Source organism: Hylobates moloch, unplaced genomic scaffold, assembly GCF_009828535.3.
Source record: "Hylobates moloch isolate HMO894 unplaced genomic scaffold, HMol_V3 SCAFFOLD_33, whole genome shotgun sequence".
Taxonomy (NCBI): domain Eukaryota; kingdom Metazoa; phylum Chordata; class Mammalia; order Primates; family Hylobatidae; genus Hylobates; species Hylobates moloch.
In genome coordinates, this window is record NW_026652308.1 from 479211 (window position 1) to 506975 (window position 27765).

At 37.7% G+C, this 27765-nt stretch overlaps 1 protein-coding gene across 4 annotated transcripts in view; it reads right to left on the minus strand.

The window, feature by feature from the left end:
• The window catches only part of LOC116463326 (chromodomain-helicase-DNA-binding protein 2), a 146675-nt gene that overhangs the window by 56039 nt on the left and 62871 nt on the right, over positions 1-27765 (minus strand). For all 4 annotated transcript variants that reach the window (XM_058434586.1, XM_058434587.1, XM_058434585.1 and 1 more), the window contains 9 exons: positions 27611-27655; positions 27260-27438; positions 24396-24520; positions 19881-20097; positions 17633-17722; positions 16496-16686; positions 5537-5725; positions 1217-1379; positions 726-878 (listed from right to left, as the gene is read on the minus strand). In XM_058434586.1, the coding sequence (XP_058290569.1) occupies positions 726-878; positions 1217-1379; positions 5537-5725; positions 16496-16686; positions 17633-17722; positions 19881-20097; positions 24396-24520; positions 27260-27438; positions 27611-27655 (1352 nt within the window). The remainder of the gene's footprint in view (positions 1-725; positions 879-1216; positions 1380-5536; positions 5726-16495; positions 16687-17632; positions 17723-19880; positions 20098-24395; positions 24521-27259; positions 27439-27610; positions 27656-27765) is intronic.

Genomic DNA, 27765 nt, shown 5'->3' on the forward strand with positions numbered 1-27765 from the left:
CCGTCAAAAAAAAAAAAAAAAAAAAAAAATCAAAGCACTATAAACATATGCCAAGAGACAAGGTAAATTGCATATATGTCTATGTGTCTATAAATAGATCAGAGAATAAGTTTCTACTAGATTATATACACCTAGAAAAATGTTATTATGCAGAAGAAATTTTTTCCCCGTAGGAGACAACTGTGTGAAGATAATAACTCCAGTTAAAGAACTCCACAGAAAAAAGGGGAAGCCATCATCATTTACTTCAGGGACTAGCAAGGTTTTAAGTACCAGTGTTCTGCTATGTTCCCAGCCTCACAGCCAGGGTCAGCTTTTAGGGTCAGCTTTTGGGGTGAATGTCTGATACTGCCCTCTCCTTCTAGGATTTGGGCTTCTGGAATTGAGCTCACACTTACTTCCTCTCTACTTTCACCATACACATGCAGTAAGATGCCATCTGACATCCTTTTTTTTTTTATCTTGCCCAGTTTGACTTTCTCTAATCCTCCCCACCCACCTTCAAAAAAAGAATGGTCTCCTCATGACCACTTTCATATGGTAGCCTGAAGGCATGAAAGTAAAAATTAAGACCCTCCTGGAATCTTAACCTTAACTTCTTTGAAACAAGAAACTCTTACTTCCTACTTTAACAAGCAAAGCATACAACCCAGTGTAGGAAGGTTAGGGAGGGGAGGCGGGAGACAGATTGATTCCCTCCACAGCAATTACTGAAATCACCTTACCTGGAAAGGATAGTGTTTAATAGTTAGGTATTCAGCCAGGATATCCAACATTCTCACCATCTGAGAGAAGATAAGCACTCGATTCCCCCTTTCTCGAAGTCTTGTCAACAGTTTGTCTAATAAAATCAGCTTCCCACTGCTCCTTATGAGGGACTGAAAATTTAAAAGACATTCCAATAACTATGTTGAAACACAAATTTTAATCTTCCCTAATCTCTAAAAATCCGTATTTTAAAAATCATCTTAAAGCTTTCTGAAGCCCTTAGCAACGTGGTTGACCAGCAATTCCCAAAATGTTCTTTTTCCCATAAAAACATTTATAAGTGATACTATACTTTCCAAATCATTCATAGTTACCTTTTTTCTCCCATTTTTAAAGCTTCCTTTGATGATCCTTGATAGGTCACCAAGGAGGAAAAGAGCATTCTGATGAAAAGCACCTAGAGAAACTAAGCGTTTTTTTGAGAAAGTAATTATGAGGAACTACCTACCAGAAGAATCTCCTGTCCATTTTCCCTTTCATTTTCTTCAGGGGGTTTAATCAGATAGCAGTGGTTGCAACATTTTTTCAGTTCCATCACAATATTAAGAAAACCAGATGTGCTGCCTCTTGTTCCTTTGGCAAGAGCCTTGTAATTCCTGGTCAGAATCCACCTGCAAATTAAAATGATAATGATACTACTAGATACAAAAAAACAGAAAGTTGCAGGTACTAGAAGAGTATAACAGAAAGTAGTAGTATTGTGGGAAAAAAAGAGGCCTAAAAAAGTTTAAGAAGCAAAGAAGAATATTTCCTTTTGTATCTCCTGCCGTCTAATCATAATCTTTCACATCTCCAGTCAGAATTAGGAATGTTTAAGATTCTGCTGGATATTTCAACCTCACTGAACACAGGAATATTAGAAGAAAACAACTCTCTCTACATGTACACAACACACACATATGCTTTACATATATATAGACACACACACACATACATTTTACATATTTACACACACATACTTTACACATATTTAAGTGTGTGTGTGTACACAAAGGCTGAGAATCCTAAATGTGAAAATCTAAAATGTTCCAAAATGGCACTCAAAACTTTCTGAGTGCCAGTATGACGCTCAAAGGAAATTCTCATTAGAGCATTTTAGAGTTCTGATTTCCAGATTTGGAATGCTTAACTTGTAAATATAAAGCAAATATCCCAAAATCTGAAATACTTCTGGTCCCCAAGCATTTTTGATAAGAGACTCAACCTGTGTGTGCATATGTGAATGGAAAATGACTGTCACTGAAGCACTCTTCACTGAAATATAAAAATCAGAAATAAGCTAACATTATGAGGTTAAATAAATTAAAACATACCATAAAATAGAGGCTATATACCCATTTTAACATTGTAAAAAAGTATTTTATCTGACAAAATAATTTATCAGTATGTTTTCTACCCAAATTTGGAGGAGAAATACAAATATATTCATGTATACCGATGTATATTCCTTAACCACAAACTCCAAAATATTAAGAGTACATTTTTTCCTGAGTGGTGCAATTTCTTCATGCTTCTCTTAGAAATCACACTTTAGGAATCTATCTTCACTGCAGAACTATTTATAAAAGTAGGTAAAACAATCTAAATACCTACCACAAGGAAACTGGTTGAATAAACCATACTATATATCCTCAATGGAATACTATGCACCGTAAAGGCCTATCTCTATAAGCTACTATGGGGTGCTCTTCAGCACGCATCATTAAGGAAAAAAGGAAGGCAGAGAAAAGTGTATACGGTATGCTACCACTTACCTAAGAGAAAGGAGGATATTCAAAGTTAAAATGCATTTGCTTTTATTTAATAATTAAAAGTTAAAGAAAGGATAAGCATTAAAATGTTAAAAAATAATAATAATTATGGGCCAGGTGCGGTGGCTCACACCTGTTAATCCCAGCACTTTGGGAGGCCGAAGGGGGCAGATCACCTGAGGTTGGGAGTTCGAGACCAGCCTGACCAACATGATGAAACCCCATCTCTACTAAAAATACAAAATTAGCTGGGCGTACTGGTGCATGCCTGTAATCCCAGCTATTCGAGAGGCTGAGGCAGGAGAATCGCTTGAACCTGGGAGGCGGAGGTTGAGGTGAGCTGAGATCTCACACTCCAGCCTGGGCAACAAGAGCGAAACTCCATCTCAAAAAATAATAATAATTACCTATGGGGAAAGATGGACTAGAATGGAGGGAAGAGGGACGGAAGCTACATTTCTTTGAACATACCGGGCTTTGTAGGTTTGCCTTTGGAAATCTACAAATATTATAATTTAAAAACAAAATTAAAGCAATCCCTAAAAATCAAAACTAAAATGAAATAAATCTATGTATCCATTAGTGGCCTAAAGACACAGAAGAAAAACTACCTCGAGTACTTTAAAACTCTTCCACTTCTTATGGTATATAACCTTAAAAAGCAAAAAAATAAATAAGTAAAAACAAAACCTGTAAAAAGAAAATCCTGTTGCAGTGAGCTGAGATCGTGCCACTGCACTCCAGCCTGGGTGACAGAGTGAGACTCCATCTCAAAAAAAAAAAAAAAGAAAATCTTAACCTGTTTTTACTATTCTTATTGTTGGTGGTAGTATTAGCTTTGTTGTATGTATAGAATGAATTCGCTTGGTGTGGTTGGGAAGTGAGATTTTTAGCATGGCATAAGATCAGTAAGATCAAATAAAATCTCTGTGGTACTGTTCATCACGTATTTTTACCATTAAAAACAAATTTCCCGATTCTGTCCATGTTTGTTGCATTTGCAAAGAGCATCCCTAGTGCCCAGTATGTGGTCTCCCAATACCATTTCCTCATCTTTGCCATAGTCCATAAACCATCAGAGAGAGGCCAGTCTTCTGAGGATCCTTCAGACTCAACAGCCTTGGACTCCAGGGCACTGCGGAACCCGACAGTCTATGAAGTCACACCCAGAAGTGAGGTTTGGTGGGGATGGGTGCTGCTCTACAGTGGGAAGTGCAGAAGGGCCTATGCCTGTGGACAGGGATTGCGGGGAATGCTGGTGGCCCTGAAGTAACTCTGCTCACTTTCTTTGGCTCTCTAGTGCTTTCCTCAATCCTGCATGTTGTGCAGCCTAAAGGCAACAGAATATTAGCCAGGACTCTTAAACTGCATGTGACAAAAATTCAACTAAATCAGCTTAAGCAAACTGGAAGTATCTAGAGTAGCCAGAAAAATCATACGATCAATCAACACCCAAAATAGCACTGACCAACTGACACATTCATGTTGTTACTAAGGTAACACTATTTCCCCTTTTACATTTTATAGTATTAAACTATTTTCAGAGGAAAAACAGAAACAAACAAATACCATTTCCTAGTAAAGGAGTATGTAGAACTTCTTGGATATATGGCTGACTCTACTTCTGGGGCAGGAAATGTGCAAGATGGATGTGGAACACTTTATCATTCCAGATAGCAAAGAAACTATCAACCTACTGTTACGGTTATGTCAAAAGGACTCCAACAACCAACTTGAATAAGTTCCCACTAGCTAAAAATGGGACTGTTAGAGCATGAATATGGATATTAACTCCGACAGAATTAAACATAAATACGTGTAGTTGATGAGTTCATAATTATATCAAAGTAAATCTCATTGGTCAAAACCTTTGAAGAAAAGTAGATCTTTTCCTTTCAAAATGGCGAAAGTAAAAAAGAATCTTATTCTGCCTTTCCTATATGAACTGTTCCTCAGCTGACATGGGAAAGTTTCTTTTTATAGAAGTATTCCACCTAATAAACAAGTGAGTGATAAAATTTGAATATCACCCTTTTGTACTCTCTAATGAATTAACAGGTCTAGGCAACGCTCCTCATTAGTCACTAACATCACAAAAAAGGACATTTATCCTGTGAAACAATATTCCTCTGCCTCTAAAGTCACACTGAATCTGAGTCTAATCAAGCCTTTACACTTACTTATGAGTATACAGAAAACACAGTTCAGAGGAAAAGTGGTTTTTAAAAATTTTTTTTATTTTTATAGAGATGGGGTCTCACTGTGCTGCCCAGGCTGGTCTCAAACTACTGGGCTCAAGCGATCCTCCTGCCTCAGCCTCCCAAAGTGCTGGGATTATAGGCGTGAGCCACCACACCTGGCTGAAAATATTAAAGAATGCCATGGAGCTAGAATCAGCAAAATCCAGACTGTGAGAAAAGTCTACAAAACATAAATTCAGTTTCCTGACTCAAAAAATTTATAAGGCAAGGAAAAATAAATTGATTAAAATATACTTAAGAGACATACCAACCAATCAAAATGCATGGAGCTTACATAGATCCCAAAACAAGCAAAATGCATGGAGCTTACATCGATCCCAAAACAAGCAAAATGGCACATGCACAAACGGAGATATACATACATGTATATGACAACCAGGAAAAGGTAAACACTAGATATTACAAAACTGTTAAGGAATTATTAAAAAATTTTAGACATAACAACAGTATTGAAATTTTGCTTAATAACAACAAAACGTTGGGAGGCCGAGGTGGGTGGATCACCTGAGGTCGGGAGTTCAATACCAGCCTGACCAACATGGAGAAACCCCATCTCTACTAAAAATACAAAAAAAATTAGCTGGGCGTGGTGGTGCATCCCTGTAATCCCAGCTACTCAGTAGGCTGAGGCAGGAGAATCGTGAGACTCTGTCTCCAAAAAAAAAAAAATATATATATATATATATATATCTCCTATTTAATAGTTTCATGGTACTGATCTCTAACCCTTTAGGCCTAACCCAAACAAGAACTTACTTGTAATACTGTTTCTGAAGGGCTGACATCTCCACCCTGAGAATCTGTTCCACTTTAGCAGGAAGGGATTTCTCCACATCTTTTTTGACTCTCCGGAGAAGGAAAGGCTCTAGCACCTTATGAAGACTCTGGTAGCCATTCTCTCTCCCTTTCCCATGGTCTTCTTCAAAATCTTCCCAAAATTCAAACCTAGGAAAGAAACAGTATAGTGTTATTTAGCCACATTGAGGAAAAGAAGAATAGGAAAAAAAACTGTAAAAAAATGAATCTTTCCCATAAGGAAAGACAAAATTATCAATCACTAGAGCTCTTAAATAGAAGGGAAAACAAAAAGGGGAAAAGCAAAACGAAATCAACTCCATCAGTCTACACTGGATAATAGCACGTTTCCAATTCTCAGATTGAATTCAGAGTTAATAAAATATTTCAGTCTATCATGTAACCAACATCATCTAGAACTACTCAGTAACTACTCAAAGCACATGCCCTCTGGTAAGATGGAAGGTCAGAGATAGCCGGTGCCAGTACTGCCAATGGACACAACAGCCTCAAGAGAGTCACCGTCGTTTCTGAACTCACAAATAGTCATTTCTTTTTTTTTTTTTTTTTGAGACAGAGTCTCTCTCCGTCGCCCAGGCTGGAATGCAGTGGCGCAATCTCGGCTCACTGCAACCTCCACCTCCCAGGCTCAAGTGATTCTCCTGCCTCAGCCTCTCAAGTAGCTGGGATTACAGGTGCCATCGCCTTAGTAACACCTGGTATGGGCTGAAACAATCATCTACAGGGAAGCAGATTATATGATCTTTTGGGGTAGACATCTAAAGTTGTCATTAAAGCCTACAGCTTGACAAACCTAAGGTAAACTGTATTTTCTCACACTGCTATGCTATTAAGCAAATACTCCAAGAACATAGAATAGGTGAGGAATTAAAACTAATAATTAAAATGCACAATGAAAACTGAACTATCTCTGGCCGGGCGCAGTAGCTCATACCTGTAATCCCAGCACTTTGGGAGGCTGAGGCGGGCGGATCACCTGAAGTCAGGAGTTCGAGACCAGCCTGGCCAACATGGTGAAACCCCATCTCTACTAAAAATACAAAAATTAGCTGGGCATGGTGGCGAGTGCCTGTAATCCCAGCTACTCTGGAGGCTGAGGCAGGAGAATCACTGGAACCCAGAAGACGAAGGCTGCAGTGAGCCAAAATCATGCCATTGCACTCCAGCCTGCGTGACAGTGAGACTCTGTCTCAAAAAAAAAAAAAGAAAGAAAGCTGAACTATCTCAATAATGGAGATGATACCTCACACCCTAAATGTGTGAAGTGACTGGAAATCAGTAGAAGTAGAAATATCACTATATCAGGCTATTTTCTGAATACCTGAGAGACAATTTCAATAAGCTAATTTACCTAACACGTTATAATAAATTAAAACTTTACTAATCTAAAAAATTAAAAGTTTATTTCCAAGATTTACTTCCTCTACGTTTTAGGCAACAAATATTTTCACCTGCCTACTGTACTTTTATTATATTAAGGGAGTTAATATAAGACACTAGTTCTTGATCTACACACACTGAAGAGATATAAGTATCATTTATTTGTTTATGAATTCTCTATGGCTGCTTTTCCTCTAAACAGCAGAGATGAGTGGCTAACAATGACTGTGTGGGCTGTGAACCAAAAATATTTACCATCAGATTCTGAGTTTTTTGTTTGTGTTTGTTTGTTTTTTGAGAAAGAGTCTCGGCTCTGTCGCCCAGGCTAGAGTGCAGTGGTGCAATCTCGGCTCACTGCAAGCTCCGCCTCCCGGGTTGACGCCATTCTCCTGCCTCAGCCTCCCGAGCAGCTGGAACTACAGGCGCCCGCCATCACACCCGGCTAATTTTTTGTATTTTTAGTAGAGACGGGGTTTCACCATGTTAGCCAGGATGGTCTCGATTTCCTGACCTCATGATCTGCCCGCCTCAGCCTCCCAAAGTGCTGGGATTACAAGCGTGAGCCACCACGCCCAGCCTACTATCAGATTCTTTAGAAAAAGTCTGCTGCCCTGAAAACAATTATTAATTTATAATATAAAATACATATATTAAATATAACATATAATTTTATAATTAAAATATATTATTAATTTATAATATTATAGAAAAGGTATAAGGTCATAGTGGTGATGTATAAAGACACCATGTTACATCTAAGGATTCATATTTTAGATAAATCCCTGCTATCAACTTCTGTATTTAATATTTGTCTCTCACAGAACTAGAAAAAATTCTGATCTTTATAACTGCAGAACACGGAATTTTAGAAAAATAGGTTACTTTAGTAAGGACCAACAAAGGAAATTAAACCAAAGCAGTTAAAATGGTATGCTAAAAGTCACACAGTAAATACGTAAAAGGAAAAGTGCAAAAAAAATTAAGAGATTGCCCTAGACGACAGAAATAGAAATTTTAAAAATCATCCCAACACTAAAAAACGTAATCTCTGAAATACATGCTATCAAACTGACTTGTTTTCTGGGGTAAATCTGAAGTATATATTTGCACATGATGGTCTTTATAAGCCGAATTTTTCAATCTTGTTGTATCTTTTTCTACCTTTAATACGAAGTTCCATGCTTTGCAAACAGTACGTACAAAATGAAGCTATTGATTGATAAGTATTCACAATATGGTTAGTCATTGTGTACTCCCTGTCAGAGCCACCCTGCAGGAAAGGCACTGAGACTCTATACTAAGGAAACAGAATTTCAGTTGGTTAAACAGAGGACTAACTTGGATTTTGAAACAATAGCCTGTAACATTTGAGTGGGGAAGTTCAAAAGCTATTTGACTAAACCTAATTCTCTCCTTTACAATAGTTTTTCTTCAGTGGATCCTTTCTTCAAAAGCTGTGTAGAGTCCTAAGGTACCTCAGGAACTTCTGCTGAGGATGAGGCAAAATACTTCCCAAGACTATAGTTACCCATACAGCAAGCTCAGGCAGAAATAAGGGCAAATCTGAACTCCTTAACTAATTGGTTTCCTTTTTATATACACATCTTTGTGAACAACAATTTTGAAACTTTATTTGAAAATGACAATGCTTTAAACACAAAATTTTCAAAGAAAAAAATAACTCTTTCACAGAAAAAATCTTGCATCTCTAACTCTAACCTATCATTCCACAATTGATTCAACTGGCCAAAGGAAAATTTTGGAAAGAGACTCCCTGAATGATAAAGTAATTGAAAGTTCCTCTCTCCAATTACGAAAGAAGGATATATGACATTTTTCCAAACATAGCCCATGCTGAGTGGAATGCCACAGCTGATTAATGGCAGGAAAAAGCTAATTATGACCACTTAGGAGCAAAAATCCCTACCATCCACTTCAGCAGCTAGGTACACAAAAGCAAATCATGGCTAAGTATTCACTGGTAGAAACTACATACCACAATTCTTTTTCTATAAAAACAAGCACAGGTGTTCCCACTGTGTCTCATAACTCTTACTATGTAGGGTGATCTTACTCTCAATGGTTTTAGGAAGGATGTATTTTTTTCTCTTAGAACTTGAAGTTCAAAGGACACTGGCCTTGGTCACAGAAGATTTGCTATTGATCTTGGTCTATCTACGTACTGACTATGTGATACGGGACACCTTTTAATTATCTAAGCCAGCATATTCTTATTTGCAATATGTAAATAAAGGAAGCCCTTCAGACTAAAAGAAAGCAATACCCAACAGCGACCTGAATACACAGGAAGAAATGAAGATCACTGAAAATGATCAAATATATGGATAAATATGAAAGATAATATATATATATTTTTCTCTTTTCTATATGTCCTTAAAAGACAAACCTGTGGAAAGCAATAATTATATCCTTGTATTCTTGGATTTATAACATAAGGAGTGAAAATGGAGCTACAGTCGGGCAACGTTGCCCTATTTTACCAGAACTGAGTCAGTACTAACCTGAAGAAGACTGATGCATACAATAATCCCTAGAGCAATCAATTAAAAACTTTTTAATAGCAAAAAATTAACAGGAATTAAAATGACACACTGAAAAATACTTGCTGAAACAGAAGAAGGCAATAAAGGAGAAAGTGGAACAAAAAAGATGTAAGACATATGGAAAACAAATAGTAAAATAGTAGAAATAAATCCAACCATATTATTAATTCTGTTAAATGTGAATGAACTAAATATTCCAATCAAAAGGCAAGGATTATTTGCCTGGATAAAAAAGGTACATCCAAGTACAGGTTGTCTATAAGACATATTTTAGACTTACAGAAAGAAGTTAAGTTGAAAGTAAAATGATGGAAAACAGTATACCATGCAAATGGTAACCAGTTCAAATGATGGAAAACAATATATCATGCAAACAGGAATCAGAAGAGAGCTGAGGAGCTATAATAAAATCACACAAAATGGATTTACAAAACAATAAATATCATTAGAGGTCAAATGGGGCATTCTGGTATTGACCAGAAAAAGGTCAATACCTCAGGAACATACAAAAGTTATGAATGGATACATACCTAACAGAACAACCCCAAAATACATGAAGCAAAAAATGACTAGAAGACAAAAACTCAACTACGGTTAAAAATTAAAATATTTCATTCTCAATAATTCAAAGTACAACTAAACTGGCAGTTAGAAAAGATATAAAAGTCTTGAACAACACCATTAACACCACACTGAACGGATATTTACAAAACACCAGTCAAACAAAGGCAGAATACAGATTATTCTTTACAAGCACTTACGGGACAGTCTCCAGGAAAGAAAGCATACTATGACTATTTAATAAGGCATAATAAATTCATGTAAAGCATGTTCTCTAAGATAAAACTGAAGTATAAGACATTTGGAAAATCCCTAAATATATGGATATTAAACACCATCCTTCTGAAAAACCCAAGCTTCAAAGAATAAATCACAGAGAATTTAGAAAATAGATGAAATCAAATGAAAACAAAAACACAAAATTATCAATACTTATGGGATGCAGCTAAAGCAGTACATAGAAGTAAACATACCTTTAAACAACTAGAAAAGAAAAAAGTTTTACATCAATAATCTAAACTGTATCTTAAGAGAAAAAGAGAAAATTAAATGAAAAGCAAGCAAAGGACGGAAACCTTTGAGAGTGGAAATAAATAGAAAAACAGAGGGGCCGGGCACGGGGGCCCACACCTGCAATCCTAGCACTTTGGGAGGCCAAGGCAGGCAAACCACAAGGTCAGGAGTTCAAGACCAGCCTGGCCAACTTGGTGAAACCTCGTCTCTACTAAAAATACAAAAATTAGCCAAGTGTAGTGGCAGGTGCCTGTAATCCCAGCTACTCAGGAGGCTGAGGCGGGAGAATCGCTTGAAACTAGAAGGTGGAGGTTGCAGTGAGCTGAGATCGCACCCTGCACTCCAGCCTGGGCAACAAATGCAAAACTTCGTCTCAAAAAAAAAAAAAAAAAGAAAAAACAGAGGAAGAAACCAATGATGTCAAAAGTTGGTTCTTTGAGAGCATCAAAATTGTTAAGCCCTTAGCTAGAACTGACCAAGAAAAAGAGCTAAGATACAAATTACCATAATCAAAAAAATTAACTTTAATCACTATTGATTCTTAAAAGAATCTACCAGGCACAGTGGTTCATGCCTATTATCTCAGCATTTTAGGAAACAGAGGCAGGAGGATCACTTGAGCCCAGACGTTGGAGACCAGCCTGGACAACTCAGCAAGATCCCATCTCTACAAATAACAAAAAATAAATTTTAAAAATTAGCTGGGCATTGTGGTGCACACCTATAGTCCCAGCTACTCAGGAGGCAGAAGTGGGAGGATCCCTTGAGCCCAGGAGTTTGAGGTTACAGTCAACTATGATCATACCACTGCACTCAGCCTGGGTGACAGAGAAAGACCATGTCTCTTAAAAAAGAAAACTAAAATTAAAAGGCTGAGAGCATACTGTAACTTTATGCCAACAAATTAGGACAAGTTAGATGAGATAGACTAACTCCTAGAAAGACATAAATTAACAAAACTAAGTCAAGAAGAAACAGAAAACTTAAGTGAACCTGTAACTGGAAACCAGGTTAGTCATTAAAAATTTTCCCACAAAGTGAAGGTTGACATGGCTACAGTGGTGAATTCTAGTAAATATTTAAAGAAGAAATAACACTAAACTTACACAAACTCCTTCAGAAAACAGAAGGGAAAAACTCTCCAATTCATTTTATGATCCCAAAACCAAAGCAACGTAAACAGCAAAACAAAACAAAAAGCTGTAGACTAAAATCCTAATTAAAATCAAAAACACAGATGCGGCCAGGCACAGTTGCTCACGCCTGTAATCCCAGCACTTTAGGCGGCGGAGACAGGCAGATGCAGATCACTTAAGGCCAGGAGTTTGAGACCAACCTGGCTGACATGGCAAAACCCCACCAGCCGGGCATGGTGGTGCATGCTTGTAATCCCAGCTACCTGGAAGGCTGAGGCATGAGAACTGCTTGAACCTGGGAGGTGGAGGTTGCAGTGAGCCGAGATCGTGCCATTGCACTCTAGCCTGAGCAACAGACAGAAACTCTGTCTCAAAAAAAAAAAAAAAAGCACCAAATAGATGCAAAAATCTTTAACAAAATATTAGCCAACTGAATCTGGCAACGCATAGAAAGTATTAAACACTGTTAACAAGTCAGATTTATGCTAGAAAAAAAAAAGTTGGCCTAATGTCTAAAAAGCAATTAATGTAATATACTATATTGTTAAAGGACAAAACCACATGGTCATCTCAACAGACACAGAAAAAAAGCATTTGACAAAACTTAATATCCATTCTTTATTAAAACCTCACAAACTAGGAAGAGAAGAAAACCTCCTCAACCCAATAAAGGTTATCTACAAAAAAAATCTATAGCCAACATCCTGCTCCCGCCAATTCTAGTTAAGATGGAGGTTCCTGCCAATACAATAAGGCAAGAAGAAGAAATAAAAAACATCCACTTTGAAAAAGAAACCTTTAGGTACAGAAAACATAATCCTGTCTATAGAAAAATACTAAGAAATACAGAACAATATACACATACATACACACACACACAGTAGAAACAGTAAGTTTATCAAGTTTGCAGGATGTAAGATCAATATACAAAACCCAACTGTAGTTCTATAATAGGTTATATTTTTAAAAATTCCACTCAAAATAGTTAGAATTAAAATAATATTTTAAATGTATAAGATTTCTAAACTAAAAACCACTAAACACTGAGAAAAATTATAGAAAATCTAAATAAATGGAGAAAACTTTCCATGATTATGGATTAGAAGACTCAATATTAATAATTTTGCTTTAATTGATATATGATTCCACACAATTTCTATCAAAATTCCATATTTTTCTTGCAGATATTAACAACCTGATCCTAAAATGTATATGGAAGTACCAAGAACTCTAGAATAACCAAAACAATTTTGAAAAAGAAGAAAATGGAACTTGTATTTCTCCATTTTTAAAAAGCAGTCTAGGCCGGGTGCAGTGGCTCATGCCTATAATACCAGTACTTTGGGAGGCCAAGGACGGTGGATCACTTGAGGTCAGGAGTTCGAGACCAGCCTGGCCAACATGGCAAAACCCCATTTCTACTAAAATACAAAAAATTAGTTGAGCATGATGGTGCGTGCCCGTAATCCCAGCTACTGGGGAGGCTGAGGCAGGAGAATCGCTTGAGCCCGGGAAGCAGACGTTGTAGTGAGCTGAGATTGTGCCACTTCACTTCCAGCCTGGGTGACAGAGCAAGGCTCCGTCTCAAAAATAAAAATAAAAAATAAAAAAGCAGTTGAAAGCTACATTAATCAAGACAGTGTGACATTAGCAGAAGGACAGAAATATGTATTAATAAAACAGAACTGACAGTCCAGAAACAAAGCATGACATTTACGGTGTCAACTGAGTTTCAACAAAGGTGTCAAGGCAATTCAATGGAGAACAGATATTCTTTTCAACAAGCGATACTAGAACAATTTCCCAAATTCTACTGCAAAAAAATGAACTAAGGCACTCACACTTCACACTATAAACAAAATGTAACTCTGACCTAATATATAAGTTAGAACTTCTAGAAGGAAATAAAGAAGCAAGTCTTCGTTTCCATAGGTTAGGCAAATCTGTCTCAGATATATCTAAAGCACAATCCATACAAAGAAATCCATAAATTATACTTCATCAAAATCAGTAACTTTTTCTCTTTGAAAGACGACATTTAAAAAGTGAAAAGAAGCCACAGATTGGGATAAAATATGTTCAAATTATATACAGATGCTCCTCAACTTACAACAGGGTCATGTCCTGAAAAACGCATCGTAAGTTGAAAATATTGTTAAATCAAAAATGTATTTAATAGGGACCGGGCGCGGTGGCTCACACTTGTAATCCCAGCACTTTGGGAGGCCGAGGCGGGCGGATCACGAGGTCAGGAGATCGAGACCACGGTGAAACCCCGTCTCTACTAAAAACACAAAAAAAATTAGCCGGGCGTGGTGGCGGGCGCCTGTAGTCCCAGCTACTCGGAGAGGCTGAGGCAGGAGAATGGTGTGAACCCGGGAGGCGGAGCTTGCAGTGAGCCAAGATGGCGCCACTGCACTCCAGCCTGGGCGACAGAGCAAGACTCCGTCTCAAAAAAAAAAAAAAAAATGCATTTAATACACTTAACCTACCAAACATCACAGCTTAGCCTACCCTAAATGTGTTCAGAACACTTATCATTAGACTATTGAGCAAAATCACCTAACACAAAGCCAATTTTATAATAAAGAGTTGAATATCTCATGTAATTTATTGAATATTACACTGAAAATGAAAAACAGAATGGTTGTGTTTATTCAAAATATACTTTCTATTGAAAGTGTATTGCTTTCATACCACTGAAAAGTCAAAACATTTCACATCGAACTATAGAAAGTTGGGGACTGTACTGATAAAGCACTTGTACTTAAGAATTTTTTTAAAGAAATAAAAAACCTCTCCAACTCATCATAAGACAAACAATCCCATTTTTTTAACCCATTTATGATGGAGGTTGCAATTTTTTGAATTTTTGCAATCAGATCTTGGCAATGACCTTGAGCAGTAGGATATAAATAATTCCCACATGCTGAGAGTTCCAATGACGGAACACGAGGCCTGAGTTAAATGCCAAAACACTTGAATAGAAATTTCACCAAAGACATACCAATGGCTAATGAACACATGAAAAGACGTTCAACATCATTAGTCATTAGGGAAATGCAAGTCAAAACCACAATGACACTCATTCGCCTGAATGGCTAGAATCAAAAAGACTGACAAGGCACCAAGTCCTGGTGATGACACAGGGAAACTAGAACCTTCAAACATTTTTGGTAGGACTGCACAATGGTAGTCACTTTAGAAAGCAGAGTGGTAGTTTCTAAAATGTTAAATATAAACTTTCCAAACAATCCAGCAACTCTATTCCTAAGTCACTAAGCAAGAGAAAGAAAAACATATGTCCACACAAAGATATAATAACCCCAAAACAAAGCAATCCAAATGTCCATCAACTGGTAACTGGATGCAATGAAATATTATTACCCAATAAAACAGAACACCTACTGACAGACTCTGACATGAAGGAATCTCAAAAAAATATGCTAAGTGAAGGAAGCCGGAAACAAAAGCCTACATATTAGGATTCCACCTCTATAAAACTTCTAGAAAAGGTAAATCTCTAGAGACAAAAGCTGATTATTGGTTGCGTAAGGCTATATGTGGAAGCAGAGGTTAACTGCAAACAAGCAAGGGGAACTTTTTGGGATGAAGAAAATGTTCTAAAACTGGACGATGATGATGGTTGCAAACTATAAATTTACTAAACAAATTTAAATTTAAAATTTAAAAAATAAAAATAAAAGTAAAAAATAAAATTTAATCCTGAATTAAAAAAAAAAAGATTGTAGAGCGTATACCTATCAATTGAACAACTATTAACTGAATTGTTTACTGTGCACCAGGTGCTATTCTAGGCAATGTGAACCAGCAATGAATCAAGCAAACAAAATCCCTGCGATTTTCATACATAATTTAATGACATGAGATGAATGAGAACATAAATTCAAAAAGAGATGCTATATAGAAACTTAAACAGGTTAGGGATAAGATGTCTAAAGGGCTACTTTAGGTTAGGCAGTCTGCAAAGATTTCTGAAAGGAGGTGGTCATATAAGATGAGCTGAAGCATTAAGGTGGTTGGCCATGTGAAGATAAGAAGAAATATAATTCTAGTCAAGAAGGAATAGTAATGGCTTGGCATGTTTAAGGGACAGGAAGATGGCCGAATGGATGAAGCATAATGAGTGATGGAGAAAGTGGATGAGAGGAATCAGACTATTATCAAGGGGCCAGACTGAGTGGGGTCCTCCAAATTAATGAATATAGATGTTATTCTAAGTATCACTGAATACCATTGGATAATTTTAAGTTTTATGAAATGTGCATATCATCTCTCCCTTAAAAATCTTTTCAATAAACACATTCCACAGTTCTTTAGTAATATGTGAATAAGATGTAAAGTTGATGTTTCGGCTATCAGATATTTGAGTGTAACATACTTTTCAGTGCTTGTGTACCTTGTATATTTCATTTTACTTATATTGATTATCTTATACCAACAGTGAAAAGGTCTGCTGTTATCTATTTAACAATTATTTCCCAAGTGCATTAACTAATTCAGCCTTTCAGCAGACGATACTGCTTTCCACCTTAACAGGCTAATTTCTGTGGCTTCTTTCATTGATTATGAAACATTTTATTACTGCCATCCCTGCCTCCATTTGATGCTTTGCTTTCCCCAAACCATGCCATCTGTTTTCCCTAAGGTCTACTAAGAAAGTTAAAAAGCATTGGCATTTCAGACATTCTAGCATCTTTTGAAATACACAGGAAGGAGCTTACTTCTCCGGCATAATAAAGTGCAGCAAGGACCAGAGCTCTTTGAGGGAATTCTGAAGAGGGGTCCCCGTAATCAGGAGCCTATGGTTGGACTTGAAATCAATCAGAGTTTTATACAATAAAGAGTCATCATTCTTCAACCGATGGGCTTCATCCACTCCCAGAAAGGCCCAGTTAATACTGCCCAGCACAGTCTAAAGTAAAAACAAAACAGAACGAGCCACCAGGTCAGAAGGGAACCCAAAAATGCTTTCAAGTGTTAATTATCTCTGTATAAATACCATTACAAAGGTATAAATAGACACATTTATTCTTCACTGACAATATATATCAGGACTCTTCTGTTTATTCTGTTAGTTGCCAGATTGGTAGCTATTCAAAAGAGAGTATCATCATCTAAAAGGTATAGGTGGGCCTCTATACCAGTTATTACTGCATGCCCCACAGCAAGAACACAAAAATTGCTATGCTGGGCAAAAATAAAATAAAAAACCACATGATTCTGTATTCTCCCCTTAATTATGGTCCTTCTCTTGCCTATTCTATACCCCAACCCTGAAGCACACAAACACCAAGAGCCACCAAACTCAACTTGTTTGCACTTAATACCAATGGGATCTACCTACCACATATATTTCTTTAGCAGAAAGGCGGTATTTAAAGAGCTTCTTATTTTTGTCCTCCTCACAAAGACCATTCACATCATCTTTTCTGGAGAAATGCCTTAACAATGATACAATAGGAAATGCCTAAGATGACATTCAAGGCAAATACCTGAGATGGCATCCAATGACTGACAATAATCTCAGGTAAGTTACTGACCTATTCAATACCCTTTCATTCTGTTTAATTCAATTGGACTTGGTGACCTAAGGTCCCCTCATCTATAGGGTTCTGTTTTCTATTTATAACCTTAATATCCTTTGTAAAGTAATTTTTCTGGTTGTTCATTTGCTTGCTTTTTGAAATAAGAGAAGAAAAGTAACATGGCAAGTAGGAGGTACAGACCCTACCATTTGTTTTTTTATTTTTAACTTTCATGTATTTATTTTTAACATGCTCCACAGAAAAGTAACAGACCCTATCATCTGGACAAGTCGCACTGGAAAAGATTTAGCCTTTTAGATACTAATTACACACCTTATCTTTCAAGAGGATCTCATATGTTGTTATAAGTGCGTTGAACTTCAATCTTTTGGTTTGGGAATGAATCCATTCATATTCCCTTATCTAAAAGAAAAAAACATAATTAAGACATAATTTCTACTTCTACCTTTCTATATCACATAAGTGTTGTGATCGATGTAATAGAAACATGCCAAATAAAAAATAAATCTGATTAGAATTCAATGAATATCTCACATTCTAAAATGACCTAAGCAACCAAACTATAAAGCAGTAAGAGTTAGAATTAAAAACACTGACCACTGAACAGCAAAAGCTTTATTGCCAGAATCAGAAGAAACTGGCCCCCAGAAACACATCTAATGAAGAAAATGCACTTCAATAGCTACTGAACCCTGGCGATTTGAACTCAACAAGGGATCTCCCAGATCCTTAGAAATTTCTTTTAAAGGCCGGGCGTGGTGGCTCACGCTTGTAATCCCAGCACTTTGGGAGGCTGAGGCGGGCGGATCACGAGGTCAGGAGATCGAGACCACGATGAAACCCCGTCTCTACTAAAAATACAAAAAATTAGCCGGGCGTGGTGGCGGGCGCCTGTAGTCCCAGCTACTTGGAGAGGCTGAGGCAGGAGAATGGCGTGAACCTGGGAGGCGGAGCTTGCAGTGAGCCGAGACTGTGCCACTACACTCCAGCCTGGGCGACAGAGCGAGACTCCGTCTCAAAAAAAAAAAAAAAGAAAAAAAAGAAAAAAAAATTTCTTTTAAAAATGCAATTTATTTACTTTTTGAATAGGAAAATACATATATTAACAAGTAAAACAAATTCCAACCTTTGGAATTTCATCAACCATAGACCAAAGAGATATGTCCCCCAACAAAAAGGGAGGATTATAAGATGAAAATATAATGCAATACGCATGATAATGTCAATGTAAAAGAACACAAAGATGAGCACATTCATACTGAAGTATAACTGGACACTCAGCAAGCACGAAGACTCATGACAAAGCTCTTGCAGTTTGGCTATCAAGTTAGGAACTGGAGAACGAGACAGTAAGTGCCTGCAGGTGATCGCCACCAAGTAGGGGTAAAAAGAACAAAGAAAAGAAGAACTGGAGATAGCAAAGAAAATTTCTCTGACTACAATTTTTTAGAGTTCATTTTCTTTGTCTGCAATCATTTTTGGAATGTAGTGCTTTAAGCTATTTACTTGTAAACCCATAAATGTCTCTTTTTTCTTCTTTAATGGTTAACAAATGATTTAACAAAGCTAAAACTGTACTCTTAGAAACTCAAAATTAGGCCAATGAAATCAGCCAGTGTTTAAGTTACACAATTTTAATGAGTATTTACTAAAAATAAATTTGAATTTGCATGAAAATATATGATTACAACACGCAACTCAAATGTTTAAACACTGCTGATGGCTTGCTCTTATTACAAGCAATTTCCCAGAAATAGTTTATATAAGAGCAAAGCTCTGGACTAGATAGATACACCTGTGTCCAAATCCAAGCTCTGCCACATTCTTGCTTGCTAGGGTCACGTGTTAAGACTCTCTGAGTCAATTCTTCAACAGTAGTAGGAAAGAATGCCATCAACTTTGGAGACTATCATGAAGATTACAGGTATTATACATAAAGCACCCAGCGCAACATCTAGCACACAGTAGGTGCCTTAAAAAAAAGTTACTATAAAGAAAAGATCTGCTAAACAAAGATAAACTTAAGTCACTGTGTTCTAAATTCATGATGCCCAAATAAAGTTTGGTAACAGGTTAGGATAATTCTTATTTCTATAGCCCTAAAATAGCTTGTTTTCCTTTACTTTTATTCCTTTTTTATAAGTTATGCAACCTCACTGTTTAAGAAATTAAGAAACAAATTCGAAGAATGATTTTCAGTAATATGTCTATTGAGATAGCAAAACTAATATTAATATTACACAAAGTATTAACTCCATATTATCTCATATAAAGCAGTCTTAGAAGTAAAAAGGGCAGAGAGAAGAAAAATTTAATATTGCAACCCAGCTAAAAGAGATTCCCACGCACATACTGCTGTTGCTTTTTAACTAGTAAGCATATTTGTTAAAGAACATCTGAGTTGCACTTTTGTGACCGATAAACCTCCTAATATTGAGAACATAGCACAGTATCAGAATAATAACCAAAAATTTTACTAATGATCTACTAAAGGCTTTAAGTCAATTTCCAAATTACATTTATAACACAGATTCTATCCCAGCTCTTTTTGTTTACACACCGTATTTCTGCTCATCAGGTCACCTATGTAAACCACTACGTTAATCTCTGGTGCCCAGATTTCAAACTCTCTCTGCCATGAGGTGAGGGTGGATAAAGGGACGACTATAAGAAAGGGGCCATACAGCTGGTGTTGGTGGAACAGGTAGGAGAGGAATGATATGGTCTGGATGGTCTTTCCTAGGCCCATTTCATCAGCAAGGATTACACTATTATTTCTGCAGAAAGAAAAAATAAATAAAAACAAAAAAATCATTAGTTCACCAAAACACAGAATGTGCATAAATAGCAATGACACCAATGCTTCACAATAACAGCCGAGCAAGGTGTCATTCATAAGCCTCAAATGTATTTCTTCTCATCTGCAATTACTTCAGCTTTCGACATAAGGAAGAAAGTAGAAACCATAAAAAGCAGAGTAACAAGTGACCTATCTAGACTTGGATTACTATGACAGCCTTGTCAGACTCTTTACCTTTAGGCTTTTCACATCACCTTCCATAGGCTATCTTTTATCACAGAGAAGACAGGCTTTGTAAAAAGTGAAGACAAGCATGTAACCTTAGACTCCATTAATAGAGAAAGCTATCAGCACTGCTGGTGAACCCTATGGCTGGCCCACCCCATTCCACTGCAGGCCACTGGGTTGTTTAATGCCACAGACACTATTTCCTAGACCTACATGTATAGGTGCATGGGGCTTCTTTTAAATACACATTGGTCTAAAGCAGGAGTAGGCTACAGATCATACTTGTGGACCCCACCCTAGATCTACTAAATAATATATGGAAAAGGGCTGACAAACACCTTTGGAGATTCTGACTCAGGTATTCCTTAGACCAGACCAGGATTCCCCACTCGGGAACCCAGCCGCACAGCAGAAAGTGAGCAGCGGGTGAGTGAAGAGGGAAGCTTCATCTGTATTTTCAGCCGCTCCCCATTGCTGGCATTAGTGCCTGAGCTCCGCCTCCTGTCAGATCAGCAATGGCATTAGATTCTCATAGGAGCATGAACCCCACTATGAACTACACATGTGAGGGATCTACGTTGCACACTCCTTATGAGAATCTAATGCCTGGTGATCTGTCACTGTCTCCCATCACTCACAGATGGGACCGTCCAGTTGCAGGAAAACAAACTCAGGGCTCCCACTGATTCTACATTATATAGTATAATGCAATAATAATAGAAATGAAGTGCACAATAAATGTAATGTGCTTGAATCATCCCGAAACCATCCCCCTCCCTCCTCCCCAGCCTGTGGAAAAATTGTCTTCCATGAAACTGGTCCCTAGTGCCAAAAAGGTTGGGAACCACTACCTTAAAACACAGTTTGAGAAACACTACTCTATAAAATGGGCTAGATTTCAACAGGATATTAATGGAAAAAGAATATCTAAGCAAAAAATTTAAAATTGAAGACACAGTCAGAGTTAGGAAGATATATTTGGGAAACAGAACACAGTCATTTGGCAGGAAATTAGGATTACATGTAAGACGTCAGATTGCAAACATTATAAAAAGGTTCTTGAAAATAAGGACACTGAAAGTTTGCACGTATATATAATACATGCTTAATCAGCAAATCAGAAAGAACTAAAAGTAATTTACGAGTTAAAGGCAACCTAACTGATTCGAAAAACAAGACATTTAATTCACCAAAAAGACATAATTTCTAAAAATACCTTCTGTGTTGTGCAAAATAGCTAGTTTGAAGGGTAAAATACAGAAACAAAGAAGATCACACTTGGGGAAGGGAGAATGATGAAGCCATACCCCTATTCATCTCAGGTACACCTAATTTCCTATACAGTTTAGATGTGGTATATTCCTTTGAATAATTTCCTTCTCATTTCCCTCACTTTTCAATACTATTGAGGAGGAAGCACAGTTAAGTTTCTCCAATATTTCCTGCCCCTATAAAATGCCATTGTCTACCTATACAGACTACAGCAGGTTTGAATTGATTCACCTGTTTTTCTGGAACCAGACCAAAATAGCACATTATGTAACGTAACATTCCTGTGACCAGGGCTTAACAGGTGCTTGAGCCCTTTTCAATTCATTTTTATTCCTTTGGTTTAAAGTAAAAAAATGCTGGCCAGGCACGGTGGCTCATGGCTGTAATCCCAGCACTTCAGGAGGCCAAGGCGGGCAGATCACTTGAGGTCAGGAGTTCAAGACCAGCTTGGCCGACATGGTGAAACCCCATCTCTACTAAAAATACAAAAATTAGCCAGGCATGGTGGTGCGTGCCTGTAATCCCAGCTACTCAAGAGCCTGAGGCAGGCGAATTGCGTGAACCTGGGAATCGGAGGTTGCAGTGAGCCAAGATCATGCCACTGCGCTCCAGCCTGGGCAACAGAGCAAAACTCAGTCTCAAAAAAACTAAAAAATAAAAAGTTTAAAAAATGCTGGCCAAGGACTGTACACAAAACACCACGCAACTCTGGATGGGTACATGGCACCTTTGCTCCTAAGAGCCCTCAACTATAATATGAGAGGATTAGATCGCAATTAAAGTTCATCTAACTTTATAACTGTCATTTAGATGAATTAGGTCCCACTATCCTCTAAAAGCAAAAATCATTTTTAAGCAATTCAGAATCATTATATCAAACCCACATTCTCAAACAATCTTCTCAAGACACCTAATTTTCATAACTGAGTATTAAATATTGTATTAGATTTTATCAGATAAAAAGTAGGAGATGGTTCACTTGGGAAAAAGTCACTGTAAATGCATCTCTATGACTAGAAACCTTCCTTTCAGCATTGAGGGGAAAAAATATTTTGTAAGCTGTCCTTTTTTTTTTTTTTTTAAGGTAAAGTCTCGCTTTGTCACCCAGGCTGGCAGGCTGGAGTGCAACGGTGCGAAAATGGTTCACTGCAACCTTGGCCTCCTGGGCTCAAGCAATCCTCCCACTTCGGCCCCCAAGTAGCTGAGACTACATAAGTGTGCCACCATGTCCAGCTAATTTTTGTATTTTTTGGTAAAGATGGGGTTTTGCCATGTTGCATAGGCCTGTACTTCTAATTCTAAATAAGGATTTTTTTGCTTTACTATAAAACACTAAAGACATTAAGAGTTTGCACTTAATTGGGTACTTCGAGAAAGAAGTGTGTAGGTAGGCATTAAAGGTACTTCTTACACCGCATGTTCTGTAAGGATGGCAAAATACATCTATATTGGTTCACTGTTAAATTCTCAAGGACTAATGGATCCCTATGTGAAAAGTAAAAAGTTCCTCTTCAAAGTTTCCCTTTTTGTTAAAGAATAAATAATAAGTGTTAGAAATAATAGTTTCTTTTAGAAATTAACTTCCTTCAAGCTCCCTTGCTTTTTGCTAATAACTCTTTGTTAAGCCCTATGTGGCTGTTAAATATAGGAAGGGAATAAGTATATTCTATGTCCTTGTACTTTAAACAGGTTATTTGTTCTGGACTATAACCCACTCAGACATGTCCGAACATGCCCAGGCATTTCCCGGCTTACAGCCCGCGCCCCTTCCTTATTTGGAAATGTTATTATTCTCCTAGTTTCCCGTAAACAACCCCCTTCCTTTGTTTTCCATTGCGCGTTTATCTATTTAGGAAAGTTTTAAGTTTTTAGCCAATCGGAAACAGTCTAGATTGTGCAGTCCAGCTCCAGCCAATGGAGACAGGACACAGCAGTAAGGACCCAATAAGTCAGGGATAAAAACCTCTGCTTTTCTTTGTTTGGTGTGCTCTCATGACAATTAGGCTTCCAAGAAGCACCCTTTCTGCAGAAAGTAAAATTGCCTTGCTGAGAAAACTCCTTGAGCACTAGTTCTTTTTTTCAGTACCAAGGGACAAGCATTTGTTTCTAACACCTAGCACTTAGTAATTAGGAACTACTTGAAATCGGTGAAGGAAATTTATAAGTACTTCCCAAAAGTACCTTTAAACTTCCAGTGCTATCATTGTCTCATCTTTTTTTTCACCCTCCCCCCAAGATTAATGTGGTCTTATTATAAAAAGGATACTTTCACAGGATCAATCTTCCTCTGAACAGGATAATCCTACAGCCTATATAGGTAGGGAGTGGAGTGAAGGGAGGGGAATCACATTCTCTACTGCACTACTGTAGGAAATGAATTTAAAGGCTTCCCTGGCCTAGAAAGAAAATACATGTGAAAAAGACATTTTCTTCTTTCTTCTGAGTAACTCCTTCCACATTAAAGATTTGGGTGACTTAACTTGCTATTTACACTCATGAGTAACATATGATGATATAGGTTTCTGGCTATGACAAATTACCCACCAAATAATGAAATAACAAAGTATTCTTTAGATCAGAATAAAATGGTATTACACATATATAAAAACTCTCAGGAAGGATTTCTCTCAATCATCTTTTATTTCTGTAATATGCAGTATAAAGATTTCTTGGTTGAGATACAAGGGTGTGAAAAAAGAAAGAAAAATTCTTGACATCTAACAATAAAGAAGCCAGAAACAGTCAGGAAAATTGCACTCATATTTTTCTACCTACTTGCACCAGGAATGAGCAAGCCAGTTTAGACCTTCTAGCTGATAATCTCGAAGTTCCAGATTCTCCCCTCCTAAATATGCAGGTTGTTTCTTTAAAGCTACAAATCGTGGTCTCTGCTTCAGGGCCTGAAAAACAAAAGCCCAAGTCTGAGAAAATTTTCTTACTGCTACTATCTTAAACGCTAGCCACGATTCACACATTCGGCATCAAAGCATAAAAACTTAAATTTCTTTTTTTTTTTTTTTTTGAGACAGAGTCTTGCTCTGTCACCCAGGCTGGAGTGCAGTGGCCCAATCTTGGCTCACTGCAAGCTCCGCCTCCCGGGTTCACACCATTCTCCTGCCTCCACCACCCAAGTAGCTGGGACTACATACAGGCGCCCACGACCACCCACGCCCGGCTATTTTTGAATTTTTAGTAGAGACGGGGTTTCACCGTGCTAGCCAGGATGGTCTCGATCTCCTGATCTCGTGATCTGCCCACCTTGGCCTCCCAGGGTGCTGGGATTACAGGCGTGAGCCACCACGCCTGGCCAAAACCTTAAATTTCATGTGTGAATCACCACCGCACTCCATCACCCCTTTCTTCATGGTTTATATTCCATAAGCCAGAGTTAGTTCATCCTCAAATAAAATATTTTTAGTTAACTTGCCCCTTTCCTGAAATAAGTCTATGAACATCATTAAATAGCACTTTATGTCTTGTCTATTATATGGCAGTGAGAGTCTCCTATTTTCAGAAACAATTATCTTCATGTTATCTTATTCTAAAGAGTACAAAACATTGCCTCCAGCTGTCATATGCTAAATACAGTTGATCTTCACCATAACAGGATTTGTAAATTCAGAAATGCAGCCCATCTACCTTAAACCCTTTAATTGTGTGAATTTGGTTTTCCCTTCAGAAACAACAAGCTTCTGAAGGGAAGGTTGTTTTCACCCCCAGAGGCTTAAAGGATAGCATTCTAGTGAGGTCAGTCTCTATGGTTTGCATAAAATGTGGATTCTGTGGCCAAATCAGTTTAGGAAACAATCAATCAAAAAGTTATACAATTTCTTTACTCATGACTTTTCAAAGTCTGAAATGTGTATCCATAGCGTGAATTTACAGGAGAAAATTATTCAGGGATGTTTCCCAACGTTACATGGCCAAAAGTCTTTTTTCAGGGGACGTTTCTCTGAAGATTAGTGCTCTACAGGGCACATTATGAGAAGTATCATCCTAATAGGAATATTTGATAAGGTTATTGATGTATTCAGCTCTCTATGAGGGTGGCTGGCAGTGAATGGAATCCGACTGCTTACTCTCAACTCCGAAACCCAGCCATCCATCCACTCCTACCAAACCTACCCGATAACTGTTCTCCCATCCACTCCTTCCATGCCACTGTTACTTCCCTTGTCCTCAACACTACTTCTTCATTCATGGACTTCAATGACATCTTACTGGCTGGACCTTCCGGCTTTAATAATTACTTACTCCAGAGTTTCCCATATACTGCTATTACATGAAGCTCTCTAAATAAAACTATTTCATACTGCCACTGTACTCAGTAGTACGAATACCTAGAAGATAAAGTCAAAATACTCTTCGAGGTAACCAAGACACACACACTTTGACCTTGATGTACTTGTCAACATCATTCCTCTTCTCCTCACCCCTGGGGTCTAGCAGTTCTCCTACTGAACTATAAGAATCTTTCTCTTGATATCTTTCATAGGAGGGCAATACCCTGGGCCCCCTCTTGTCTGTATAGCCAGCACTACCAATCCATTATACAAGGGCCAGAGGCAGTTCAACAACCACAACTTCCTCTTAAAACCCATTCAATGACCACTGGAGCTCAGAGACTTCTACATCGGTGCTTCTCTGACCACATTTTCCCTATCACACTCTTTGGAAATTAAATACTGGTTTTCACAGATAGAATTCTAGTGCCATTAACATGAATGTCAACTTCTCAGAGACATACTACTTGTCTGATATTTCATTACTGAGGACCCAAGACATCACTTTCCTGATGGAATAAATTCCAAGGAAAGGATTTATTCAGCCAATCTAGCAAATAAGCCTATATATTTAATTTCTAACTTAGAATTCAAAGACACTCGCCTTTTCTATCACTTCCCGCTCTGTTTTATTTTTATTTTTTTAGAGAACGGGTATCACAATCTTGCCCAGGTTGGCCTCAAACTCCTGTGCTCAAGCAATCCTGCCGCCTCAGCCTCCCAAGTAGCTGGAACCACAGGTGTGAGCCACTGCAACTGGCTTCACTTCTCTTTTAAAGTGCCTAAATGCAGCTGGGCATGGTGGCTCACGCCCGTAATCCCAGCACTTTGGGAGGCCAAGGTGGGTGGATCATTTGAGGTCAGGAGTTTGAGACCAGCCTGACCAACATGGTGAAACCCCATCTCTGCTAAAAATACAAAAAATCAGCTGGAAGTGGCGGTGCGTGCCTGTAATCCCAGCTGCTTAGGAGGCTGAGGCAAGAGAATCACTTGAACCCAGGAGGCAGAGGTTGCAGTTAGCCAAGATGGCGCCACTGCACTCCAGCCTGGGCGACAGAGCGAAACTCTATCTCAAAATAAAATAATACAATAAAATAAAAGTGCCTAAATCCTTTCAAGTATTCTCTAAAACATCTCTATTTCTAATTATGTAAATTGCAAGATTGAAGAAGTCAGCAAAGCCATGAAATAATTCATTCTCTCCTTTTGCTTTAATGTCACATTTAAATCACCTTCTTTCACTTCAAAATGGCAATCATCATTTCATTTTGTAATATTTTCTCAGCACATATGTGACCAATCCTCTTTATCAGTATATCTTCTCCCTGAAAAAACAAAAGCCAACCATCACCATACCTTGCATTCTCTTGTTGGGATGGTTTTTGAGTTGTTCCTACTGTGGAAGCTGTCAATGCAATTCTGGAATTTCTTTCCAATGAGGGCTTCATCTTCCCAGCTACACTCTGAATAGGGGAGTCCCATCCATTTACATAGATATTCAGGCTCATTTGAGGGTGCTGGCTTCCGACTATGAGCTATTTCATATAAAAAAAGTTTATAGATTAGCAACTGTCAATTAAAAGTGAAAAATGACATTCTGTTTTATGCATAATCAATAAAACATCATGTGGCAAAACAAAATAATCTGCAAAACATACACTGTTCTGAAATGTTGAACAACATTTATAAATAAAATTTCTTGCTTACCTGGAAAATCTGTTTGACCCAATGTAGATTTACTTGTCTTCACAGCTAAACAAATACAAAATAAGACAGAAGAGTTATAAACACAATGAAGAATGAAAGATTTTAGGTTCTATGAATAAGAATGCAAATATAGTCTACTACCTCACACCTTAAAA